We start from the raw sequence: 27,923 nt of genomic DNA, 5'->3' as shown, positions 1-27,923 counted from the left end.
GGCGGGGGTCCCAAAATGAGGCTACGCCATAGTTTGGGACTGATTTAGGCCTAGGACCAGGGTCAGTGGTCTGCTGGACAAATCGTTAACAATATGTTACCTATTTTCGGGTTAGATCTCAGCCATAAACTGCTGCTGTTTGGATAGGAAAGGGTAAACACCTTTGCCACACAACTTTTTCAGTCAGAGTTTAACATGTGCAAAGGCTAAACTTGGACATGCATGTGTGCGCGAAATAGCCTAGTTCAGCCTGCTGACCTATCTGGTAGCCTTTTCTAAGCCACATTCGAGGTTTTCCAAATGTGGTCCAGTGTCGTGAAGTTTGAAGAGGAACGCGACGTACCTTTAGGAAATGTGAACGATTTAACTGATGACTCGCCGAAAGTGTATGTTTCTAAGTTAAGGGATAGAGCAGAGCAAGAGGCAAACCTTGCATGTGAACTGCATCTTTCAGATCACTTTTTAGTTAGGTTTCTTAGGGCTAGAGATTTTGATGTTGACTTAGCATTTAAGGTTGGTATGAGCTCGTTCCCTGTCTAAAAGTTCTAGCCTAGGCTACTGCAGTTTCCATATCGAAACAAAATACATTAGGCTACATTCGTAGACTAAATGTAAAGGCTATCATATTTGTAAGTAGGCCTATTACTGCGAATGTAAACTGCCTAAACGGGATTTGCTTTTTAGGCTACGATAGTAAATTAGATTGGCACTGTCTGTCACTGCACTACCGAGAAAGGCAACAACAAGAAAAGGACGAAAACGCATTCCCTCTCTTCCACAGTTACTGGTGAACTACGTTAAATGGAGAAAAGAGTGTCCCGAAATAGCATCAAATCTGCACCCATCATCAGTGTTGGGTCTTCTACAGAACAATTACCATGGCGTACTTCGGTCTCGGGACTACACGGGAAGCAGAGTTCTAATTTATCGAATAGGTGAGTTGTTCTCTTACATTCAAATGAATCATTTGCCTTTGTAGCAGAGACCTAGGCCTGTCATAGGCGACGTTTACATGATGATTTTTTTATAGGCCGGTATGGAATTCGCTTTTTTGGCCATTTTTGCAAAATCATTTGAAATCCTATTCCTGACCCACTAATAGCCACTGAGTTGGAAATTAAAGACGTCAATCATCTGTGGAACGGGCAGGGCTTGAAAAACTCCAGCCAATCACATTCTTGACCCCGTCGTCACACAGAGCAGGTTTGCGCCACGCCCCTTTTGAGGGGAAACATTCCCTCAGAACAAGCCTGAAACAAGCCAAAGTGAACGGAGGGGTATTTCACAAAAGCAGAATTAAAGGAACCGTATGTAGGAAATGTATTTCAATTAATCATAAAATGGCCCTGATATGTCACTAGACATTTAGAAATCATGCTAATTTCAAATACTTATATCACTGACAGTAGTCCGGCCAAGATATTTTCATTTAAAAGTGAAGTTGCAGCCCTCAACTGATGTTGATGTTGTTATGTTGTGTTTTGACTAGACAACGCTATGTCAAACCTGGCTTTATCCCTTATCTTGGATGTCTTAAAGGAACCGTATGTAGGATTTTGGCCAAAACATCCAAGATAAGGGATAAAGCCAGGTTTGACATAGCGTTGTCTAGTCATCCTTGCAAAACTCGTTTCACTAACGCTAATCCAGGATGAATAGGACAGGAGCGATGTCAAACCAGGGGTGCGTTTCCCGATAACGATGGATAGACACTCTTACGAGGGTTTTCTAGGATTCATCTTAAGATCAATCGTTAGGATTTGCCGACTGTTTCCCGAAGATGCTCGTAGCGGGAGCTGTCCACGATAAAAGTTCTGAAATATCCCCTAATTTGATGGTGATGTCAGGTGACTGCACGTCATAGCTAAGCCACCGTCTGAACTTCGGATCTATACATTAATTAACATCAATACGAAAATAGAAAACCTTTGACATCTGCATGTAAGCATTCCAATTAGCCTAGGCCATATACCACACGTATACATACTTTTTATTATTTAACATTAGATTGTTGCCCCGTTTTTATGTTTGTTGGAAGATATGTAACATATTAGGCTTCGGCTAGCTTACTCCTACATCGTAGTTCTTTGCTAACCTACTTGTGAGAGCACGGTGTGCTGCCTGTGCGATAATGTTTCGACGTGTCACTTAAGCAGACGTTTGAATAAAGAGGTTGATAAGAAAATGAGGAAATGTGTAGGCTTAAATAACATAGCCTATAGTCTTAGATTTTGACGCAGAACAGACTATAGTCACATATTCCTTTCTCTGTTTTTATCTCATAAGCCTAATAAAAAATAAAAGGCTACACAAAAAGATAATGGCAAACTTTTCTGGCAACGTCTCCTTTCATAACTTGTAGGCTATTCTTATCCGGTTTTAATAACATTATGTCCATTCAATGAAGGTTATTTTGCACGCTAAAATCTGAATCATCACAAGTAGCCTAAATACAATTAAGAATGGTAACGTAAGTTGGATCATTATATTCTTAGTTGTAATCCCCCTGCATATCCTGCTGGTGACTCCACTGAGGCATATGCGTTACGACGCTCTTAGGCAGTAACGAGCACTCTGGATCACTCGTAGATCTACGAGTGTTTTCACGATGCTCTTAAGCTACGATGGTTTCGGGAAACAGTCGGCAAACCTTAAGACGGTCGTAAGAGGGACTTTACGATCATCGTAGGCTTGCGATGCTTTCGGGAAACGCACCCCAGGTGTTATTTGGGATGTGTGCGCGTTCTCGTTTCTCCCCCAAATAACTCACGGTTGGAATAAAAAAGCGGCGAAAAATAGCGTCTTGCACACAAAGTGAACATCCGGTTTTGATATAGACTAACGATGAGGTAAAGTTTTACTTTTTGGATGGGGAATCATGATTATTTCTGTTACATAGCGGGAGTAGGTGTGGCAGACCAACTGAATGCAAATTTACGCACGCAGCCACGCACCCACGTGTGAGAGCTTCCTTGTCTCCTTGGCTTTTTGTTTTTGTGAGAACCCTAACTGCTGCATTTTGAATCATCTGAAGCTGTTTGATAGTCTTTTTAGGAAGGCCCGTGAAAAGCCCATTGCAGTAATCAACCCTGCTAGAGATATGCATGAATGAGTTTTTCTAAGTCATGTTTTGACATTAGCCCTCTCAGTTTGGCAATATTTTTGAGGTGATAAAAAGCTGATTTAGTTATCATTTTCATGTGTTTTCATTTAGATCACTGTCGACTAATACACCGAGATTTTTAACAGTATCCTTTGCTTTCATTCCTTTTCTTTCAAGGAGAGTGGCAACCTTAATTCTTTCCTCCTTTTTACCAAATATAATTGCTTCAGTTTTTTCTTTGTTCTGCTGAAGAAAATTTTGAGCCATCCAAGTGTTGATTTGTTCTATACACTGACATAGAGATTCAAGGGGAACATAGTCTTTTGGTGACAGAGCTAAGTAAATTTGTGTGTCATCTGCATAGCTATGATATGAAATCAAATTATTTTGGATGATTTGTCCAAGTGGGAGCATATAGAGGTTGAATAATAGTGGCCCCAAGATCGACCCCTGGGGAACACCACAGGTCAAGGATGTTGGTGTTGAGGTACAGTTGCCGATGGCAACAAAGAAGCTCCTTTCTTGTAGATATGATTTGAGCCAGTTTAGAACTATGCCTGTAAATCCAACCCAGTGTTCTAGTCTGTGTAGTAAAATATTATGATCAACTGTGTCAAATGCTGCGCTAAGGTCCAGTAGCACTAGGACTGATGTTTTACCAGAATCTGTGTTGAGACGTATGTTATTGAAAACCTTAATGAAAGCTGTTTCAGTGCTGTGATTTGCCCGAAAATTAGACTGAAAGTAATCAAAATACCCATTTGATGTTAGGAAGGTGGTTAGTTGATTAAAGACTACTTTTTCAATAATTTTGCCAATAAAAGGTAGATTGGATATGGGCCTGTAATTGTTTAACATGGAGGCATCCAGGTTATTCTTCTTGAGCAGTGGCTTTATAACAGCTGTTTTGAGTGACTAAAGGAAAAGTGCCAGACAGCAGTGATGTATTTACAATGTGAAGGACATCTGAGGCTATAAGGTGAAAAACAGTTTTGAAGAAATTTGTAGGCAGAGTGTCTAAGCCACATGTGGAGGAGCTGAGATTCTGTACTGTTTTTTCAAGTGTTTCTTTAACAGCTGTGGAGACATTGAGACCCTTTGTGATAACGAGGTCGAGTGTATGGCCTTGAGAGTGTGTTGGCTCCTGTATATGCTGTGTTAGGGAGAAAGTGTTGATTAGTGCAATGAATTCCTTGGCATAATTGTTTTCAGGATTATCCACATGTAGGTTTAGATCCCCTGATATAATAAGACAGTCAAACTCTATGCAAATGACTGATAGCAGTTCACCGAACTCTTCAAGAAAGACTTTAGCTGAATGTTTTGGAGGCCTGTAAATAGTCAGTAATAAAATCTGAGGAGAAGACTTAATGCTTGCAGACAGATATTCAAATGAAGTAAATTCACCAAATGATGACTGATTGCACTGAAATGATGCTATCCCCCTCCTCTTTTGTTTGCTCTGGTAGCACTCAAAAAACTGAAATTTGGTGGAGCAGATTCGGTGAGGGTAGCAGCACTGTTTGCTTGGTCTAACCATGTCTCAGAGTTAAAAATCAAGGTTGTATGTGCAAATAAGATCATTAATTAAGAATTATTTGTTTGAAAGAGATCTGATGTTTAGGAGAGCTAGTTTTGCTGTAAGAGTTGGGGAGATCTGAGGCTGTAGTGGTACAGGTAGGAGATTTGACTGGTTTACCCTGTAGGCTCGATGTGCTAGTCTTACTTGTCAGAACAGGAATAGAAAATGACATAGGCTTACTTGGTGCTTTTACGATAATGTATAAAATCATCTGCCTTCGGGGATTTGTGGAACTATTAGCCTACCTACAACCCTTTGGAGGTGAATAAAGAATGTAAAACTAGTTGGCTAAGTAGGGTAGACCGTGTACAGTTGAGACACGAGTATAGTTGAGACACCTTAAATATCTTGCGTGCGCAGTAAGCCCAGGTTGTGATTTTTGCTATGCACATGCGTATTAGTGTCCTCGTCGATCATGGAAAATTTGAATGACACAAGTATCTCCAATCCAAAGTTATCGGCAAAAGATGTTTTCTGATAAGAAAATGTTGACGTCACCATGTGCCTTCCACAATGAATAGCTCAGTAATGATGCGTGCCCGAGTGGGTTGATTGGTCAGGCTGAATGATGGACAGATGCAGAAGTCTTTAGTCCAAAAAGGAATTTTCTTTATTATAATGTAAGCTGCCGGCAGGTGATGCGAAAAGACAAACAAAACACTGATACAAAAAGAAAAACAAAAACTGGGACAGTGCCCCCTAGTCTCACTCACTATAGCCTACCTCAGAGGTCTTTGTAACAGGACCTCTCACACCTGAGGAGGAATCTTATCTCTCGTCTGGGCTATGCAGACACCATATAAAACACTGGCCTGAACCACTCAACACAAATCAATTAATTCAGATTCACAACGTTTCAGTTTACACATGACATAGGCAATACACATTACTAATAAACGTTCATGTTATTTATCTACAATGCCATAATAAACATTATTAAGCACGAATCATAATTACCTCTCTGAACACCCCTGCCCACATACGCGCTCCCAAATCCGAGCGCGAAATATGCACACAAAAGGTTCCCTTGCCCAGCACCCCAGTTTGTTCCCTGCCACAAGGAAAGTAACTGAAGCACCGAGAACAGGCAAGCACATTCACACCCAAGCATACCTAGCCTGACGAGCCAGACCCACATCAAGATGTAGGGTCTGGACACTCACCGTAGACAGGGCTCAATCGGAGGGGTGGGATAAACAGTTGTCTTTCAAATTCCCTCCCCGCAATAGGATAACGCTGAACGAATCATCTTCTTGTTTTCAAGTAGCAGGATGCGTAACCTTCCCTCTCCACGCAATAGGATAACGCTAAACGAATCATCTTCTTGTTTTCAAATAACAGGATGCGTTACCGTCGCAACTTCTGGTCGCATGTCAGTCACCATTATGTTAAGCCCTGTAATTGGGCCGCTGGTGCTGGAGGTTCTCAGCTCCCTGGCTCAATGGATCGTGCCTAGACTGCCCCGCCAGCCAAATTACATTTGCTGCCGCTAGGGGCGTCTAGATTTCTAGGCTAAAGCATACTTACAGTTCAAGCATTTATATTTTCCCCAACTAGGAAGCATTGGTGTTAACATGCTCATTTAGAGAACGCTTACCTTGCCGGTAAATATAGATTACGCTTTAAACCCGGTATACTGCACTACACGGCATAGTTTCCTGTATGAATCAACTCGTTAACAAACATTTCTATTTATAACTATTAACTAACTTAACCACCGTCTTAACATGCATCAGGTCTGCACCCACAACAGTACACAAGCAAACATTCACATTCATAATATGATTTAATAGCGCAGTCTTTGTTCGCACAAAGTTCGCAAGTTTAGAAAAGTCATTGTTCACGTTGCGGCGGGAAAGCCGCATTTGCCAGTGACGGACGCAATGCGCTCTGTCACAACCCTTATGAAACTGTTATACATAATTGGTATCATTACAAACGTTATCATGTGCCCTAAAAACTGTCATATTCTCTGACATTATGTCATGTAAGGTTGTTGCAAAATCAAGGGAAATGTGCGAAGTGCTCTGCGGGGGACAGTTGAGACAAGGCAAGGCAAGGCCATTTTATTTGTATAGCGCATTTCTTACACCAGGCAGTTCAATGTGCTTTACAGAGCATCTTACGGCTGTAAGATGTATTCTAGAGAGCGTTTGCTCAAATTGAGAGAACAGTACAGCTGACGAAAGCACAGACGGTGAGGAGGCATAAATGCTTACCAGCAAATAATAAAAGGCATTCAATAATTAAAAAGTGCAATTTCTAGGGGTTTATTCATTAAATTTGGCAATGAACGGTTAGTTTACTATACCTCATTAAAAATGGGTGTCTCAACTGTACCATGGTACTGTCTCAACTGTACCACATAGGGTACAGTTGAGACACAGTCGAGACAAAAATTCACCTTATGTTTATGAGCTAATTGTGGAAAATATAAACTACTTATGGGTATTATCCCAGTAAGCACAAGAACGTCTACAAGGCGTCTTGAAGATGTGTTTGAAAGGTCTGCTGGACGGCTGTAAGATGTATTCTAGAGAGCGTTTGCTCATTCTGGCAGACATATCTGATACGTCTTGCTAAGATCTTCAAACAGCGTTTAGCAGCCGTATCCCAGATCAATATGTCATAATAGGACATCCACTTCCCTAACGTCTTACAAAGATCTTATAAAGGTATTAAATATGATAAAGATCTAGAACTACGACATGCATTCTCAGTGAGATGCCGCCGCTGTCTGTAAGATCAAAATAGATTGATAAGTCTACAAGCTCATAAAACGTCACGTGAAATGTCATGTGGAAATTCACTTCTTTTCACTATCTATTTTTGTGTGTAAAATCAAAATGCAAAAAGTGTCTCAACTGTACACAGTCCACCCTAATCTGCTTGGGGAAGTTGATGTGAGGGATTGTATTGAGATAGTGCTGTACAGACGTGCATGAATGTGCGTCCATGTTCTTCGGAGGGAGGAACCATTTGGGTTGTGATTTTTCAAAATCTGCCAAATTAATTAATCAGAATTAAATAGTTCGGAATTAAAATATTCTCTTTCGAGTTTACATGGAAATAATAATTCCAAATTGGCGTTTACATTGAACATACGTTATTTCCGCTTTATTGTATTCCGCTGAACGTCTGGGGGTCTGGAAGGGTTCCGATTGGACAGGCGGCGCATGAACGTAGACTAATTAAGGAGTTTTCGCAGTCATTCTGATAATAAGCCTACTATTTAACCAGCAGCTCAAGAATATATCAAACTTCACGTTTGCTAGCTGAGGAGGAGAAGAGTGTCGGAGAAGGGGGGGTAGGCTACAAGAACAAGACTGAATGAAAGTCTTGGGGGGTAGGCTACAAGACTCAATGGCTGCGTTCAGACTGCAGACGAATCTGATTCAAATCTGATTCCTTCTCATATCTGATTTTTAGGGCTGACTGTTCACACTGCCTTTAGCAAGTGTCCAAATCGGATATGGCTCTGTTCAGACTGGGTCACATTAATAATATCTGTCAGGTTGCTGTAGCAACGAAAACAAACGTTTCTGCCATCAGGATGAAATACTTGCTAATTTGATGTGATTAAACATAGAACAATACAACTAGGTGAGTGTTCATTAAATGCATGCATGCGTGTGAGCATTTGCGCGACAGAAACCGAAACTAATCGGTGGCAAGCTCCGCTTCAAACTGTTGGAAGGCTACAGTGCCCTCCATAATTATTGGCACCCCTGGTTAAGATGTGTTCTTTAGCTTCTAATAAATTCATTTTTTTTCCAAATAATATATGGACCACAATGGAAAAAAGCGTAAAATCCAACCTTTAATACAAGTGCATTTATTTAGAAGGAAAAAAATCCCACATTAAGAAATAATTATTTGACATCAAATCATGTGTGCCACAATTATTGGCACCCCTGATGTTAATGCTTTGTACAACCCCCTTTTGCTAATAAAACAGCACCTAATCTTGTCTTATAATGTTTCACAAGATTAGAGAAAACAGAAAGAGGGATCTTCGACCATTCCTCTTTGCACAAAATCTCCAAATCATCCAACGACCTGGGTTCTCTCCTCTGCACTCTCCTCTTCAACTCACCCCACAGGTTTTCAATGGGGTTGAGGTCTGGGAACTGAGATGGCCATGGTAGGAGCTTGATACGGTGTCTGGTGAACCATTTCTGTGTAGACTTGGCCATATGTTTAGGGTCATTATCTTGCTGAAAGACCCAGTGACGACCCATCTTCAGCTTTCGGGCAGAGGCCACCAGATTTTGATTTAAAATGTCCTGGTATTTCAAAGCATTCATGATGCCATGCACCCTAACAAGGTTCCCAGGTCCTTTGGAAGAGAAACAGGCCCACAGCATCACCGATCCTCCCCCATACTTCACAGTGGGCATGAGGTTCTGTTCTGCATACTCATCGTTTTGTTACGCCAGACCCACTTAGGGCTCTATTATCAGGATCAACTGGGCATTGTCGCAAGTCACTCGCGCTAGTTTCTTTTGGGGCGGTCCTAGCGCAAAAGGCTATAATGACAGCTTGAAAAGTGAACATTGCGCTCAGCGCAAAGTGAAAAGGGGTTGTCTTAATTTAGTTAATTAGTCGTGGGTGTCTTTTGGGCGTAGCATGCTATAAACCAATTAGATTTCACACTCTCATTCCCTTTAAAAGCCTGGCGCATTGTTCAATGGTCTGTTGGTATTATCATGGCGGAGTTACCTGGGCGTCTACTCCAGAAGAGACCGACTTGCTCGTGCGTGAGGCATGGGCGGCGCGTAATGGAGACTTCCTAACTTCCTAAGCCTTCCCAACTTTTATGCTGGGAAATTGTGAAAATAATGTACATGATGTGTGAATATTATTTTCTAACACGGATAGTTCCGGTCCTTGATGATGATTGGCTGAATCGCGTTCGATGCTGTTATAAAATCCAACACAAACATACACCTTGACCGCATTTCGTTAATGCACTACCACAACTTGCACAAAAGTTAAAGTGGCTGCGTGTCGATGTTGCATGGCAACCATTCCTATGGAAGAAATATGTATTGGCGGAAGAATGATTATCTATGAATACATCGACGTATAGTTACCGTTTTAGAAAAGCAATAAGTCACTCTAGTCCATAGTTTAGGCTACACTGATTTTAGAACAGCTAAGGGGGGTTTTAGGCACTTGCTTACGGTCTCTCGGGGCTTATGACTTAAATAGATTATTTCAGAATGAACGCAGCAGCCGCAGCTGTAGTCAGAAGTAGAGATGCACCGATCGATCGGCTGCCGATTGGAATCGGCCGATTTTCACGTGATCGGCCACGACCGGCGACCGGCCGGTCAGTCTGAGACATGCCGATTTTATGCCGGTCAAATGCACTCGCACGTACTTGTAACAACATCACACTCACACAGCTGAGTTTGCAAAGTCTGATGAAGCTAGGCCAACAGTCAGGGCTGGATAAAGCGCTAATACTGAGTTTTTCTATGCAGCGAACGCTGTGCTTTGCCATATTGCGTGGAATTTACTATACTAAGCTGTCACTTCAGGTTACAGCGCTCATCAAAGCCCGTCCTTACCGCTAATTGCGTGCCCACAGCTGAACCACAAGCGCTATCAATAAGCAACGACATAGCACGGCAGGAATAAACATAGTTTTGCTTCGGTTTGCCAACTTATCATGTATTCTTTCACACTACTACAACAACTAAGTCCGATTTACACATTTAGAGGTTTATTTCATTTCATTACCTTTTGTCTAATCACGCCTGTATATTTCTTCTAAATTCGCCAAAAGTTAGCATTCTAACGTGTCATAAACTACCGCGACCGTGATACAAAACATATCATGCGTGGTGTCGTTGGAAAGCTCCTGCATGACGTTATGCCATCCAAATATGGACACTTCCTTAGTATCCGCAAGCAATCGCGAAAGTTCAAAGAAGAGTGTGGACTGAGAATGTAAGTCATTTGCTGTGTTTCAAGGCTTCTCAAAATTATTTTTTTTGTTGTCATTTTCCAACATCTCAGCCTATGTAGCACTAACTTCAGTTATCAGTATTCTGAAGATATTTACAGTTGGATATTGCATATGGATGTGAGAAGAAAATAAATAGTGTTCCTAGTGCATTTCTACATGTGTGAAATGAATGTCCCACACTGGGATTACTGCAGCTGAAGAAGACTTGAAGAAGAATCTGTCTATTCACATTTTTCTACCAGCCATTGATAAGTTGATTACATTTCTAACATGTTGTATTAAAAAAAATATAGGCTAGAAAATAACTCTTTGTTTGTGCTGTAAAGTGGTTAGAAGAAATTAAATCGGAATCGGCTAAAATCGGTATCGGCCGGTCAAACTCGATGAAAAATCGGAAATCGGAATCGGCCAAAAACTTGCAATCGGTGCATCTCTAGTCAGAAGCTAGTTCTCACTATTGATCATTATCATTATTACATTTCCCTTGTGTGTGTGTGTGTGTGTGTGTGTGTGTGTGTGTGTATTCACACCAAATTGGCATGCCATGCCGTACCCACCCAATATGCACAGCATCCCATTAGCTGCCTGCCATCAGGCTATTTACAATCTTCTATTTTAAGAAAAAGTCAGTCAATACGTTATCAAAATTAACTTAATGCGCTATATAGCTATATCCACGCGCACACATTTCGTCTGAACAGGAGAGATTACGCACGCAGGCTCGCAACTAGGCTACGTGTTGTTTTCTTTTACTCCGCTATCAGCACACAATGTGAAGCTAATTCACTAACTCCTCCTCATCATGGATATCGCAAGTTCTTTAAACAAACAAAACAGAAAGGATGGAGGATGGAGGCAGCTAGAGAAGTTATTCCAGATGAGCAATAACAAGGTAGACAGTTGCCAGAACACTACAGCTGTTTAATGCCAGACGTTAAAGGTATGCTAGAACAAAACTCGCTGAAGGTAACTTAGCCATAGGGCTGTGTAATGTTGTCTAAATGAGCAGGTCACTGTTAGACGTTATTGTTGTATTATTGCATGTGGATGTTGTTATGCTATGTATGCTACTTTTTGCTGACCAATACACGAACCTAAAACCGAGAAACGGACAAATATTATTTAATTATATTCGGGCTGCGCGCGCTCCTGCTGATGAAAGAAGTGCGCACTGTGCACTCTTCCATATCCCCAAGCCTCATGCGCTCATATAATAGCCTTTCAGCTATGCGCGAGTGATTTCCGACTAGGTTTTTCCTGGTCAGTGGCGCACTTACTTTCTTCATCCATATATTAGCGACTGGCGAGCTTTGCGCCGGACCACACCTCTTCTCTCCACTGACACGCCCGTTAGGGCGCAATATCATCTCCCATTTAGAGAACGTACATTTGCGCTGGACAAATGAAGGATGCGCTCGCAGAGAATAGTAATTAAAGGTTGCGCAAGTGGCGAAAGCTCATTGCGCGACCGGCAAAATCGGGCCCTTAGAGTGTTTGTTGCCAAAAAGCTCTAACTTTGTCTCATCTGACCAAAGCACACGGTCCCAGTTGAAGGCCCAGTACCGCTCCAGACGTTTGTGCGTATGATTTTGAGTGAGAAAGGTTTTTTTCCCTGCATGCCTCCCAAACAACTTGTTGGCATGTAGATAGTGCCTGATGGTTGTTTTGGAGACGTTGTGACCCCAAGATGCAACCATTTGATGCAATTCTGTAACAGTGAGTTTTGGAGATTTTTTTATTTCTCTTACCATCCTCCTCACTGTGCGTGGTGGCAAAATAAACTTGCGTCCTCTTCCAGGCTTGTTTACCACTGTTCCAGTTGTTTTAAACTTCTTAACGATTCCTCTGACCATAGATATGGGCAGGTGTGGCTATTTTCTTATAGCCATTGCCTTACTTGTGAAGGTCGACACTAGGGTTGGGCATCGATAACCGGTTCCGTCTTGGAACCGGGTTTAACTTATCAATTCCATCGACATCGTACGTCTTTTTTGTTATCGATTCCCTTAACGATTCCCTCAGCCTGCATGACGTCAGACTTTTTCCGGTTTTCCTGAAATTTTGTGTTACTACACGCCCTCTGCGACGACTCATACTACAAGTCAAATCGTGTAAGGGTAGTAATACCAGCAATATGTTAAAACATTTGTCCGTGAAGCATGGGATTAAGCTCCAAGAGTGTCATGTGTTTGACAGACTACGGAGAGGTGCTAATGTTGCCCGGTCCAGGGCTCCAGAGTGCATATGCGCCCAAAATGTTTAAGAGTGTGCCTGAAAATAATTCTAGGTGCACCTGACGCTGCTCGGGTGAAAGCATACGTTTCCTTCACAAGTTTTAATTGTAGACTATGCGTGCAACTTTGCCAAACTATATAACCCCTTGGCCCGCTCTCTCTCCCTTTCCCTCTCTCGTGCGCGACACCCGCCCCTCGACATGCACATTCACAATCGTGAAAGCAATGACGCATAGAAGACAACTAGCGACATTATAATTAATTTCGGTTAGCATCATAGCGTAGGCTACTGCACAAATTTGATTCGAACTCTTGCATTCAAGTTGACTGATCATCTCAATGTTTTCCAACTCTAAGACTCAAAAGGGCCTGTCCCAAGGAGACAAAGTATTAGCCTACCTTGCAACTTAAACACACGTGGGGAAACTGAACAGTCCAACCAGTAGACTATAATAAGCTAGCCAACTATGCTACTTTGTTTACAATTTGAGGCTTCAAGCCGACAGCTGAATTAAAGAGGCAGAGTTGTAATATGAATAGTCATGAATGTCATGAATATCAGAAATGTCAGTAGTAGGCTATAGATTAGAATATATAAAGAATTATATTTTATTATAATATATATATACACTGTAGGCTATATACATATTTATAATTCTTTAGAAAGAATATGTATATTCCTTATTGTGTTTTAAATAAAGACAAGCTTTTTCTACGCCTTATTGTTAAAAAATCATTCACATTATATGAAAGGAGAGAGATAAAAGGTGACCTTTTGGCGTTAAAGGCGATGCAACGAAAAATGTGGGTGCACCTACATTTTTTGGGAATCGATAAGAGAATTGATAAGGAATTGGATTGATAGGCAGAATCGATAATGCCATCGATATTGATAAAAACTTATCAATACCCATCCCTAGTCGACACACATCTGCCTTACTTGAACAGTGTGTTCCTTTGTCTTTCCCATGTTGAAGAGAAATGGTCTCTGTGTCACGTCATATTGATAGCCCAGGCAGGGAAACAGGATGTTAAGAACTACTAATTAAATGTTTAGGACTACATATTCTGATTGACTTTGTAAACTACTGTAGAAATGACAGAAATTACAGAAATACTTTAATTACATTTATTTCCTAGGAATTGTTAGGGGTGCCAATAATTGTGGAACAGGTGATTTTATGAAGAATCATTTTTTTCTCAGTCAGGGATTTTTTTCCCACCTTAAAATTCTCTTGAGTTGAAGGTTACATTTTTCTACAAGTTTCAGTTGTATTGTATGCTTCTACAATAAAAAATGTATTTATTTTAAGGCTTTTAACGCATCTTAACCAGGGGTGCCAATAATTGTGGAGGGCGCTGTATTTAATTTAACATCATTTAGAACAACGTGGATTCTTGCAACTTCCATAGAAACAGAGCAGAGACTGTGTAATGCACTATTTAGCATTGAGTATTGTTAAGTCAAATTTTAATATAATGTGGTCAAAAGAGATAGCCGTAACGTTGCTCCACAACTCGAAATAGGTGGGTAGTCATGCGCGTAAAGCACGTAAAGTCACGTCACGGACAGTCAAATCCGATCTGAGTGTTGGGAGCTGTTCAGACTGAGACACATCTGTCCATATCCGATACGAATGCGATATGAAACTACCTCCTGGATGTGGTTTGCAACCGTTTTGCAAAAATCGGATTTCATGTGACCTGTCACTGACTTCAAAAGTGACATCCGATTCAAATCTGAATGGGCTAAAAATCAGATTTTGGCTGGCAGTCTGAACCAGGGCTGTACACTGCGAGCAGCTCGTCGCAAATGCGAGTAAATATATATTAATGCTAGTTGAAAAAAATTAATTGTCGCACACGTGCGAATACTGATTTCAACCCTTTCATTCGCATTTTGCTCCTAAAATTAATCAACACCAAGTGGATCAAAGTATAGTACAATTTTCGCGCATCTGTATAGGCCCACACATTTCAGAGTTGACAGCCCTGGAGTTGACAACTCTTGCACCTGGCTGGACACTCACGCTTTCAGCATCAACCTCCACTCTCACACACACGCAAGAAATGTCACTCCAAATCCATTCTTTGTCTTCAATCTGTTCGTTATCAGTTGGTGACTATATGTAGCGATTACCGGTGAAATGGTGAACTATGATACAAATGTTGACTATATTACCATATTCATTTACAATATTATTATTAGGCCTATCACGGTTGATAAACACGGTGTGGAAACCGTAGGCTATGTTAAATTCCTCCCAGCTTCACCCGAGCCTGCATTTGACATAGGCCTGGTAGACTTGAAACAAAAATGGTACCCTCTGATTCTGTCGTCTAATTGATGGATTTAACCACGATTCGGTGCTACACTTGCTACAAAAAGGCGGAACATTTTCATCGCAAATGTGCGCTGTATCATAGCCACTCTGCGTCTTTGTAGGCTACGTTCACATTAAATCCATTCCACTAACGTTATCAGGAGAATATAACGGGTTATTTTTAGCACTGGTTGTCACTCATTGGATATAACAGATAGCTTATACCAAACTCCAAGACAAATCATCGTAAGTTAAGTAAGAGTAGGTTAAGCACCCAGCCAACATGACCAAGGAAAAAGTGAACGGGACAACTCACAATGCCATGCCACGGTAGGCTACCTAAATCATAGAAGTTAACTGGACAACTGAGTGCTGGACACTCATCTTTTCTATTACACCAGAAATATTTGTCTTTACCTTTATTAGTTTTTTTTTAACATTCATGTTATTTAATGAAAACATGTAGCCTATCCTTGAACTATGCGTGACTAGTATTTTCCTAAAACCGAATGAAACCTAATTATGTTCAGTACGGTACTTAAAGTGACAGACATTCAATTAGACCTACACACCACCACTGTAATATCATTAAAGACAAGTGTAATCAATATGAAGTATTCAAGATATTGCAAATACTATAAATTGTTAACAAAATGTATACAAATTCTGAATTCAAAATATGAAATAGAAACAAGACAAGCCATTTTCTGTGTGTGTGGAGGGTTTGAGCAGAGACTAGGATTGCCACTCCTTTGAATGATATGTATCCTGCTTAAGGCATGAGGTTTTCAAGGAAATTTCTTAGTGCTCCTAAATTTTTCTCTGTGCTCCTAATTTTTTTCATTTAGGAGCACCTGTGCTCCTAATGAAAAAGCTAAGCGTACAGCCCTGGTCTGAACGCAGCCAATGAAACGAGCATGCGCTTCTTCTTCCTCCTCGCGGAATGAACTTGAAGCGGAATAAAGCTGTTTATCTCCCTCAACAATGGAATTCTCTTCTCTGATTGGCTGATGGGGTGGCCATTAACTTCGTATAACCTGCTACCTTTGAACTAGTTCCCGTAACACACTTGAATATTAATTCGCCAAACTCGTTGCGAAGTTTAAATGAACTGTCACGTTGCATCCAAGCTGAAATACAGACGTGCAGAACCATAGTAACATTGTAGCATATGACGGAGGTGGATTGTAGCTAGTTGGATGCTATGTAGGCTATAAAAGTAGCGATCTTTCAAAGTTAAAGTTAATCAGAATCCTGGGATATGGCCGCTTGACAACGGGAGAGATAGAACTAACGACTGGCTTTTGGCCGTAGCAACCAGCCATTTAGAACTAACGACTGGCTTTTGGCCATAGCAACCATCCATTTTAGAACTAGTAACGGCAGTTTTGTCCTGCAAGTAGAAAGTTGATATGTGGCGGAAAGTAGTCCCACAGTCAAGACAGTTTTAGCGATGTTAACGGACGCAACGGTGGAATAAAACTATGTTCTAAATATACAGGTTATGAATACTAACGGGAGATAAGCGGGATAACGGCCTTCGAGGTCGACCGCTTCGATGGAAATAATGGCACGGCGGAGGTAACTCCGTCTCCGTGCTTCGCACGTCGCCGGAGTTCTAGACCTCCACCTAGCCATTATTTCCATCGAACCGGTCACCTCGTCGGCCGTTATCCCTTACTTACATGATCAAGCAATTAGTTAATTCCGCTTTAACATCGGAATAAACCATCCACTTACTTCGGAATTAAGTTTAATTCCGAATAATCATTTTCAAGCGGAATAAGCGTTTACATGGTCTTTTTTTAAAGCAGAATTAAGTTTTATTCAGAATTAAGTTTGTTTATTCGGAATTAAAGCTCTCATGTAAACACAGCAATTGTCTCTGATTAGGCTAAATTACCAAGGTGACTTTCTTTGTGTTTTCTTAGGGCGTTGGAATCCCAAGCATTTCACTGCATATGATGTATTCCGAGTCAGCCTCATCACATCAGAACTGATAGTACGGGAGACGGAAACGCAAAGACATGGACTCAAGGCTATTTTTGATCTTCAAGGATGGTGCTTTTCACACGCTCTTCAAATAACTCCCTCTTTGGCTAAACATATTTCATCTGTACTCACGGTAGGTTCACGTAGCCAGAGCCCGTCTACGGAGAGCCTTGCCAATCGCTATTAAAGGAACACTTAACCGTTTTTTCATATTAAACTACGTTAATCCCCTAATTAAGACGAGTTGATACCTCTCACGTTTCAATGCGTGCACTCACTAGCCCCTTTCAAATTGACCGAATTTAACGCCAAATCAGCCGAATTTAACGTTAAGGCTGTTCCTTTCACACTGACCGACTCAGGGTGGGGAGTCAACCCGCCTCGGCAGTTGAACCCGTCTCGGGGGGTAGTATTATTGCCGAGGCGTGTTCAATGTGAAAGGAACAGGTCAACCCCGCTATTAGGGGTGTGTAACTGATGACGTATTTGGCCGGGTAGGAGGTTAAAATACAGGAAACACACAAGAGACGAGGACAACTTTGCTGTGTCCATATATATCTATGACTGTGTCCACCAAGCGCGTTTTTTACGCTGAGAGCGCCCTGAACCTCCTTTTCTCAGCGCTTCCGTCAAGTGTTTATTGTTGTTAAGTTACCAAAACCGTCTGCTGCCAGCAGCACGTCTTTTTGGAACGTTTGCCCATTGCTAACTAACTAGCCAACGAGCTAACTGAAATGTCAGCAGTCGTTCAGGACTCAGCACACTAAAATATGACTTCGACAGACCTCATTTGGCATTCAAATAACATAACAAGTGGCCCGCCATCATTTGGAAACTAAACCACGTAGCACTAGCATGACAGTTGTGTTTATCAGTTTATCTCCGAGGTCCAATGCATGCTTAACGTCATTGTTCACTCCCAAATTGCGTGTGACGTGCTGCTAGGCAACACCTCCCATAACTCGCCTCTGAACCCGGCTTCAAACAACCCCGGGACCAAAACATACCTTTCACATTGTGAAATCCCCCTGAACCCGCTATTTCTTAAACGCTAATGCATCGTTTCTCAGTGTGAAAGGGGCTACTGGCTCTGGCGCGTGGCGCAACTTTGATAGCACTTAGCTAGCCCAATGCATTCATTAGGAACCAAACAGAGATAAAGTTAGAAGCGACCAAACACCTCCATGTTTTTCCTATTAAAATACAGTTACACGTGTAGTCACACGACCAAGTATGGTGAGACAAAATAAAACGTGGTGCATTTCTAAGCGGGTAAGAGGGATAACTGTGTGGCGCAGTAATATCCTCACTCTTGCACTTTCAGTTTCACTTTGGAGTGAGGATATTACTGCGCAGAGTCTAAGTGCTCCCAATATTATTCCGCCACACAGTATAGTTATCCATAATGACACATTTTCATGTAAAGACATTTGCAGTTCATTTCCTAACTAGTGACTACAAGCAAATAACGTTCTGCTAACTTTAAGTAACTTTTGGTTAAAACGTTCCCCTAACGTTTTTACAACTAAAAAAATAAATGTTATATTATGGTTGAATCCCAGCAAGCAAATAACGTTAGTCGTTGGTTCTCCCGTGGTAAGTTTTTCAGTAACCTTCTAATACCCTGGAGAGAACGTTAGCTCCAGGTTATCAAAGTTCCCCGAACGTTTATACAACTAAAAAAAGAAACGTTAGATTCTGGCTGCATTTCTCTTTTCACACAACTACTGCTACTTAGTTGTTTTTTGGTATCTAATTTGTATAACCATATAGAACGTTATTTTCTTATGTGCTTGGGGTTGATTATTGTTGATGAAAATCGCCCCAGAGTTTCTATGAGTTTCCAATTGAACACGGCCAGCAGCCACACTGCAACTAAAGCCTACCTTACATTGCCAGACTTTGCAAAGATTTGGAAAAGATTTTTGAAAGACTACAGTCTCAGACCCTCTCACATCTAAAGACAATTCATTGAGTTTTTAGTCACAGACTAGTCACAGGCCAGTCTCAGATTAGGATTTTGCAAAGACTGTGGGTCACTATTTACAAGACTGCTGCTAGATTCCTTCAAATTATTTCCATCGTGCACTAGGCTACACGTCATCATCAACAGGAACTCACGTGATAGCCTACAATTAAAGTCATTTTTTCGCGTTTCTGCAGCATTGTTTCATGTGTGACATCCCTAACAGATATAGAGCTGTTCTGTCACGTAGAATAATTAGACTAATAATTTATATGAAATGATATAACAAAAAATCATATAAGCTACAGCTGTTGCCTATTTTGCCCTTTCCTGTTTCGTGTTGGAGCTAGGTCACGATTGGTCTTTAATGTTCACGTCACTATTTGCATGAGCCACGACTGAAAAGACTTCCGACTTACTTGTCGTAACGGCAAAACTAGAAAAAGACTGACTCCGACGGACTTAAAACCGCTAAGATTGGCACCTTACACTAAACGATTTAGATGACGGGAGCGCGCCGAGATTCTAGTACAACTGCCAAGATTTCCGCCCGATTTTGGAAATTTAGTCGCCGACTGTTAAAACAGTCCAAAATCGTGCAATGTAAGCCAGCCTTTAGTCAGAATAATTTGTTGCAAATTCGACATCAGTATAGGCCTATTCTATTCTTCCCCCCTCTGTTGGATTGATATTAGGCCTACCAGAGCGATATAGCCCGTCTACAGCTAGCGAGAAGGGGCAGCCAGCGCAAGTGTGTATGTGTGTGTGATCTGATATTGGAGTGACAGTGATGGCAGAGAACACAGTGAACATATACACATAGAGACACATAAAACACACACACAAGCAGAAACACACACAGTCATAGACAGAGAAGCACTCATACACAAAAGCAAGCGCACACATGCACACACTCATTTACATACATAAAAGTTGCAGAAGGGGATGGAGTAGGCGATGGAAACAAAAGCGTGATTGATATTTGTGGAGAGAATGTGCAGGACTGAGCGGCGGTCATATTGTGTATCGCTTTGCGGTACATCTAGTTTTTAAGTGGGTATACTGCGTAGTCCCGCGTATCACGTAGACTTCACCACTGAATCGGGCCGGTACTGGGCCCATAGAGAACCGGCACAATCGTAACACTTATGTTCATTCAACTCTCCTTAATTCTATGGTCATTTTAAATACACCACAGCCAACATAGGAGGTTGATCCTACTTAACCTATCATTTTCCTCCCTAGGACTCATTCCCTTTGAAAGTGCGTGGAATCCATTTAGTAAATGAACCTGTCTTATTTCGTCCAGTGTTTGCAATGATCAGACCATTCCTTCCAGAAAAAATCAAAGCACGGGTAAAGACTCATAGGCTATACACAGTCATTTCACTACTATTAACTTTATTTTTAAGTGTCACACTGATACCTTGAAATGGATGCTAAATCATGATAGACTGATCAAAGTTTACTCTCCTGCTTCATTCCCTCATCCTTCTCTCTCCCATAGATTCACATGCATGGCAGCTCATTTATGCAGAACCTGTGTGAGGTCTTTCCCCCATCCATCTTGCCTCCAGAGTACGGTGGCACTGGGCCTGCCATAGAGGAGTTGTGTCAGGAGTGGGTCCACTTCATTATGGAATCAGAGGAACTTCTCCACAGACTGTCTATTAATGGTGGGAGTTATGAAAAATATGAGTAAAAATAAAGCATAGGCATAAAGCATGTTTTCATAAAAATGCAAATGCCGTTGGGCAGCAGGTTGCAGGTGCAGCAGGCACACAAAACACAAGGAGCTGTGGCTGCATAAGAAGCACTCAAAACCACTTACAGCCTATACAAAATGCATACTGTCAGATCACCCCCTAATTGTCCTCTCATGTGTTTCCATATCAACAATCAATTTTAAGAGTGACCCCTTTTCTGTCCATTTCATACGGTAGTCTTTTTTGTCGATATCAGCTTTCACCAAATGTGCAAATGATTGCCAAAATTAACACATAGAATACAGATGGGGCACTCTGTCCAGTCAGTGACGTGACGCCTACATTTTTACTTCCGGGGGCAATCAATTATATATTTTTGTAAAAAAAAATGCGTAATCAAATGCGTAATCTTAATAAATCCATTTATCTCATATCACTCTTTTAATAACAAGTCATAATTGTGTGAAACATTTAAACTGGTTGACCTTTATTGTGTTAAATGTGCAAAATGTCATATGGTATAACGGCACTCGCTTAATGTCAATGAAGAGAAATGTTATTAAAATTATAAAAGAATAGTTTTAAATCTTCACATTTTCTCTTTGGCATATTTTTTCAAGTCTTTAGATAAATAGTGCAAAGTCTTTAGAGGATAGACCATTTAAAAGCATAATTAATATTTAAAACACTTCGTTCTAATGTAATTCGGTAAAACAAAGATTGGAGGCCATTTTGAACTGTAGACTCATGACTCTTGTCTTGTGGCATATGATGTCATCACTCAGAGGACCCCTGAACACCACCCAAGTTTTGCTCCTAAATTCAGTTAATTTGACCTTTTACAAGGGTCATACCATGTGTCACAGATTTGGGTGTCATTCGGTCAAACATGATAAAAGTGTTAATAAAGTTGTTGATTTTCAAAAAAAAAAAATGTATATGACATTTGAAGTTAAAGAGACAAGGTCAAAGTTAATGTTGGTATTAGGTGGCCAATCTGCTGCCTGTTTGGAAGGAGAAATTACTAATTTGTCATTCGGCAAAACAAAATTTGTCAGTTGGTAAAACAATGCCATAGTTTATTAAAACGCTTATATCTCAACAACAGCGTCACGTATTGAAACCACATTTGGTACTTTGACATTTTACCCTATTCTGAGGATGTACCTTGGGACTCAGTCCTGAGGGGGCAAAATAAATGGTGACCTTTGACCTTTGAGGGCGCTGGAGCTTATAAAACTACTTATATCTTAACCACACTTTCACGTATAGAAAACTAATTTGGCACTTTGACATGTTACCCTATTCTGAGGATGTACCTTGGGACTCAGTCCTGAGGGGGCAACATAAATTATGACCTTTGGGGGCACTATAGCTTATAAAAACGCTTATATATCAAGAATACTTGAAAAACGTATTGAAATCAAATTTGGTAGACCTACTTGGTGCATCCTCAGAATAGGGCAAAACATCCATCAATTCCATGTGTTTTTATATTTCAACTGGGTTGAGACTGAGGGTGGGGGGATTATTTCTGTGTAATCAGTTGAACTGTAATCAGTTTAACATTTTTAACACAAATATGATTTGTTATTAAAAGAGTGATACATGGAAATAAACAATTTACAAAAAAAAATAATTAAATTAGTTGACTCTTTAGGTAAAAATGTAGGTGCCGCATCACTGACCCTATATTCATATTATTCAAAACAATGTGATACGACTGTTGTTTATTATTTACTTTCAAACACGTTTGATATTATCGCAAAGTCTTTTTAGTTGTGGCTCATGCAAATAGTGACGTGAACATTTAAAAAACAATAATGACCTCGCTCCAACACCAAACAGGAAGGGGCAAAATAGGCGACAGCTGTAGCCTATATGATTATTTGTTATTTAATTTCTTATAAATTATCAGTCGGCTATTCTACGTGACAGAACAACTGTATATCTGTTAGGGATGTCACACATGAAACAATGCTGTAGAAACACGAAAAAATGACTGATATGAGTAAGCTGTCGTATATGAGCTCCTGTTGATATGTAGTGCACAAAGGAAATAATTTGAAGGAATCTAATAGCAATCTTTTAAATAGTGACCCACGGTCTTTGCAAAATCTTAATCTGAGACTGGCTTGTGACTAGACTGTGACTAGAAACTCGATGAATTGTCTTTAGATGTGAGAGAGTCTGAGACTGCAGTCTTTCAAACTGAGAGTCTGAGACTGCAGCCTTGTCAGTGTAAGGTAGGCTTAAGTAGCCTTTTGTGTCTTTTGTAATGTTTGACAGTATCCCATAACTGTTTCAACCAGTGTCTGATCAGTGACGGGGCAGCCGTAGGGTACTGGTTAGCGCATCGGGCTTGTAACCGGAGGGTTGCCGGTTTGATCCCCGACCAGTCCACCACGGCTGAAGTGCCCTTGAGCAAGGCACCTAACCCCTCACTGCTCCCTGAGTGCCGCTGGTTGGGCAGGCAGCTCACTACTCTGGATTGTGTGATTCACCTCACTGTGTGTTCACTGTGTGCTGTGTGTTCACTAATTCGGTTAAATTGGGTTAAATGCAGAGAACTGAATTTCCCTCACGGGATCAAAAAAGTATTCTATTCTATTCTATTCTGATTGAGAAATGCTCCAAAATCTGACAATTATAAGGCGGATTTTACATACTTGCAATTTTTTTACGAACAAATAATAATGTAAAAACTATGATTTAAAATAAAAAAATCTGATTCATCATTATTGAACCCTTTTAGATGCATGAATTATCCTATTTCAGTATGCCGATTCAAAAGAAACAACTAGGGAATTCAATAGAAGTGGTCATATGTAATTTGGTAAAACAAAATGTCATACGGTAAAACAGGGAATTTATTCAAAATTGAATACAAAATGTACAGCACGTTATGATAATTGACCTTAGTGCTGCCACTAACGACAAATTTTCTAACGATTAATCTTTCGACTAATTTTTCGATTTGTCGACTAATCTCAACAACTATTTTTTTTTTTTTATCAAGTTTTTGTTATTTTGTTGTGTCCATTTTATTTTTTAACTCAACTGAAGGGCCAAAACATGACATATAGCCATAGATATAGATATGCTCATATCAATATCAGCCTACTTTTGAAGACTTTTGAGACACTATCTGAGACTCTCTCTTCACTTTATGTATTGCAATTTCCACAATACTATTAGTCTGAGTCTGGACTAGCCTACTAGCTCAGCTCCCCCCGCTTAGCTCTGACTATGAATCGTGCTGATAGCAGGCAGGCACGCAGGCTATGCTGCTGGTGTTTAAAACATTATTGCCAACGAGTTACTGCCTAAATTACACATCAAGTCTAAGTAGCCTGTTGAACATCCAAAGACAGTCATTGTGCTTCTCAAGACTTAATAACAGAATTAATAACATTACAGCCGTTAGAGACGGGAGACCAAAAATAAATAGGGGGTCAATGGCAAAACGATTAGTCGACTAAAAAAAATGGCGTCGACTAATTTTCATAATCGATTAGTTCGAATACGTCGATTAATCGCGGCAGCACTAATTGACCTACATGAGAAAGTAAGTGTATAAAAGGTGATACAATATGAAATTTGATGTGATTTGGCACATTATTTTACTTTTTACAGAACAAATATTGAAAAAAAATTGAAAAAATCTCGACAGGTGGAACACTCAAACCTTAGAAGACAAAATATCACATAATGATTTTTTAATATGAACATTTTGCCATGGATTCATTGTAAATCAACATGTACATTATGAACTATTTGTGATTGGGTGATTAATATTTATTTTAATATGTATTTCAATATCTGGAAATAATTTTGTTTTACCGAATTACATTTTTATGGTGTGAATACCTAGCCTAGAAATCTAGACACACCCTAGCGGGCAAAAATATTTTTGCCTAGCGGGATGGTCTAGGGTCGCACCATTGAGGCCAAGCCTGCGCTAGGCTCGAGTTCAGCCTAGCCAATCAGAACGCTCTATCTGTGTACGGAGTCCTTGAGCCCGCCTTAGCTCACCTTCGGCTTCCGATAAGACGCCAGGGGGCTGGACCATGCGTCCTCATTCGACGAGTTGGGTTTAAGACCGTATCGCACAACCATAGCAAAAAACAAAAGATGGATGAGGCTAACGAAGCGCGCTCGTTTGAATCGGCGTTTCAGAGTTACACTTGGGCTTTTCTTTGAAGTTTGAGCAGAAAGAAGCACTCAGGTCATTCGTTTTAAAGAAGGATGTATTTGCCGTTTTGCCGACCGGCTACGATTGGTCACAAATGCTGGCCTATTAGGTGCAGAGGCAGTTTGAAAGACAACTGTTCATCCCACCCACAGGCTTCAACTCTGTGAATGGTCCGACCCCAGACTATACATATCTGTGTAGTTTGGCTTGCCAGGCTAGTGAATACCATCAATTGCAATAAAAAAGGGGAAAGTGATACTTTTTTGAGGGGGCACATACAAAATTAAGAAGTTCACATCTAAATCTATTCAAAACATTTTCAAACTGGCCTACTGCTACATTTTTTGTTTTTTGTTGTTTTGAAATTCTAAAACGTCACTGACTGTGTTTAACATGAACAAGCCTTTACTTTCATCTATTCTTGAGTAGATTTCCATAATGAAGTTGAGGCAAGATGTATCAATTCTACTCTATTAAAGGTTGGGTATGGTATTCACAAGACGGCCGGCAGCCAAAAAATCACAACTGAAATAGTCCCTCCCTCCGAAGAACATGGACGTGCATACATGCACGAGCGAGAATTCAGATGCGCGAGAGCGAGCCAGGCTATAGGCACTCTTGATCTGTATAAAATGAAATGCAAGCCTGGCGTCTGTACAGCACTAGGCCTATATGAGCGAGTCTCCATACAATCGCTCACATCAACTTCCTCAATAGGTTACTTAGCCAACTAGTTTTACATTCTTTATTCACCTCCAAAGGGTTGTAGGTAATAGTTCCACAAATGACCGAAGGCAGATGATTTTATACATTATTGTAAAAGCACCAATTAGGCTACCGCCCCTTTCGTTCGGAAATTCTAAAACAATGATGTTTTTTAATACACCAAAATAACATTTGATAAATTAACCATACATTTTTCTGTAGCCATATAGTGTATATTTGAACAGAATCTGTTTTGGTTCTTACCGGGACTTTTACCTCCTGAAATATCCAAGTTTAGTGCTGGCCCGGTGGTTTGCGTATTCATCCACTGGAGCACCAAGTGGTTAAGTTTCGGTTTCAGGTTTACAACACTCTTCGAGTCACGGTAAAATGTATTTCTTGCTACATAGCTTATTTATTGCGTGGGTGCTTGAGTTTCCGTAGGAATCCTCCATTTTAGTTTGTATAGAAATGAAGTGACACATACAACAAGAGGGGAACATAGGGGACGTGCAGTAGACATAGTTGGTTTCGTTTTAGGACTTGCTGTGGGGGAGGGTAAGACCGTTAGCTTGACGAACGAGCGGTGAAATGATGATGGCGGGTTGAGAATGTAATTGGCTGGAGTTTTTCGAGCCATGCCTGTTCCACAGATGATTGACGTGTTTAATTTCCATTTCAGTGCTTCCAACTCAGTGGCTGTAAGTGGGTTAGGAATAGGATTTCGAGTGATTTTGAAAAATGGCCAAAAAAGCGAATTCCATACCCTACCTTTAACTTCACTGGCATTGCCAATGTCTTTGGGTTCAACCATTGTTTTTGACAATGTCATTGAAATGAATAAATGGAAAACATAATAAAATGTTTAGTGTACTGATTTATGTGGTATGTCATTGTTTTTAGCCTGGCTTCTCAGTCTGTTATCTGTCCTGTATGCCTTAGTCACTGTAATGGTTTTTTTACAATTCATACTCACAATAAAGAATACAAATACAGAATTTGTATTCTTTTGTCATTTGCTTTATTGTTTCTTTTTTTATATATAAACTGCTCACAAAAAGAAAGGAAACTTGACTTTGGCCCATTATGTCTCCCCTTTAGTAATACCAACCAGTAAAGTGTTGTATGTCATTTTCATCGTTTATTAGTCACCTTTACAATGAGGTATAGCTTGTAAGCATAGGGCAAGCATGGAATGAGCAACACAAGCAAACGTGTAAGTAGTGCCAACGAAAAATGTGCCAAAATGGCCTGTTATGCTGTTGGAATTCACCTTTGTTACTTCAAGCATTGACGATTGCACTCTCTCACAGAAATGAGGAAAACAAAACATGTTAGGCATACATTTGTTCATTTTATACTCAGTGTCAGGGTCCTCAGTAGCGTGTAGAGGATCCATATGCAGCCACAACAGCTTGGCACCTTCTTCTCATGCTGGTCACCAACCTGGCTACATTCTGCTGTGGGATGGCATTCCATTCCTCGATAAGGATCTGTTGTAAGTCAGCCAACCTGGTTTTGTTGGTGACTCTGGCACGTACAGTACGCCCAAGCTGATCCCACAAGTGTTCACGGCAGGCCATTCGATCCTCTCCACTCCCAAATTCTGGAGGTACACTCTGATGATCCCAGCTCTATGGGGGCGAGCGTTGTCATCCTGGAGGATGGCAATTGGTCCCATATTCTGGAGATATGGAATTGCCACTGGCTCCAGAATCTCATCCCGGTATCTATCTAACTGCATGATGATTGCCTTCAATGGTAACAAGGTCTGTCTTTCCAGTTAGGGAGATGTCACCCCACAGCAGAATGTAGCCAGGTTGGTGACCTGCATGAGAAGAAGGTGCCAAGCTGTTGTGGCTGCATATGGATCCTCTACACGCTACTGAGGACGCTGACACTGAGTATAAAATGAACAAATGTATGCCTAACATGTTTTGTTTCTCATTTCTGTGGGAGAGTGCAATCATCAATGCTTGAAGTAACAATGGTGAATTCCAACAGCATAACAGGCCATTTTGGCACATTTTTCGTTGGCACTACTTACACGTTTGCTTGTGTTGCTCATTCCATGATTGCCCAATGCTTACAAGCTATACCTCATTGTAAAGGTGACAAATCAACGATACAAATGATATG

The 27,923-nt window shown here is 40.7% G+C and overlaps 2 protein-coding genes across 2 annotated transcripts in view; one reads left to right on the top strand and one right to left on the bottom strand.

The window, feature by feature from the left end:
• The window catches only part of atg9b (autophagy related 9B), an 839,198-nt gene that overhangs the window by 733,977 nt on the left and 77,298 nt on the right, over positions 1–27,923 (bottom strand). The gene's annotated exons all lie outside the window — the stretch shown is intronic.
• ttpa (tocopherol (alpha) transfer protein) lies at positions 157–26,661 on the top strand. The gene is made up of 5 exons (XM_062517200.1): positions 157–513; positions 782–935; positions 17,152–17,345; positions 20,424–20,534; positions 20,686–26,661. The coding sequence occupies exons 1-5, from the start codon at positions 301–303 to the stop codon at positions 20,878–20,880; spliced, it is 867 nt and encodes a 288-aa protein (XP_062373184.1). The 5' UTR covers positions 157–300; the 3' UTR covers positions 20,881–26,661.

Source organism: Sardina pilchardus, chromosome 2 (genome assembly GCF_963854185.1).
Source record: "Sardina pilchardus chromosome 2, fSarPil1.1, whole genome shotgun sequence".
NCBI lineage: Eukaryota > Metazoa > Chordata > Actinopteri > Clupeiformes > Clupeidae > Sardina > Sardina pilchardus.
The sequence above is the reverse complement of the archived record's forward strand: the minus strand, read 5'-3'. Positions and strand labels throughout refer to the sequence as shown.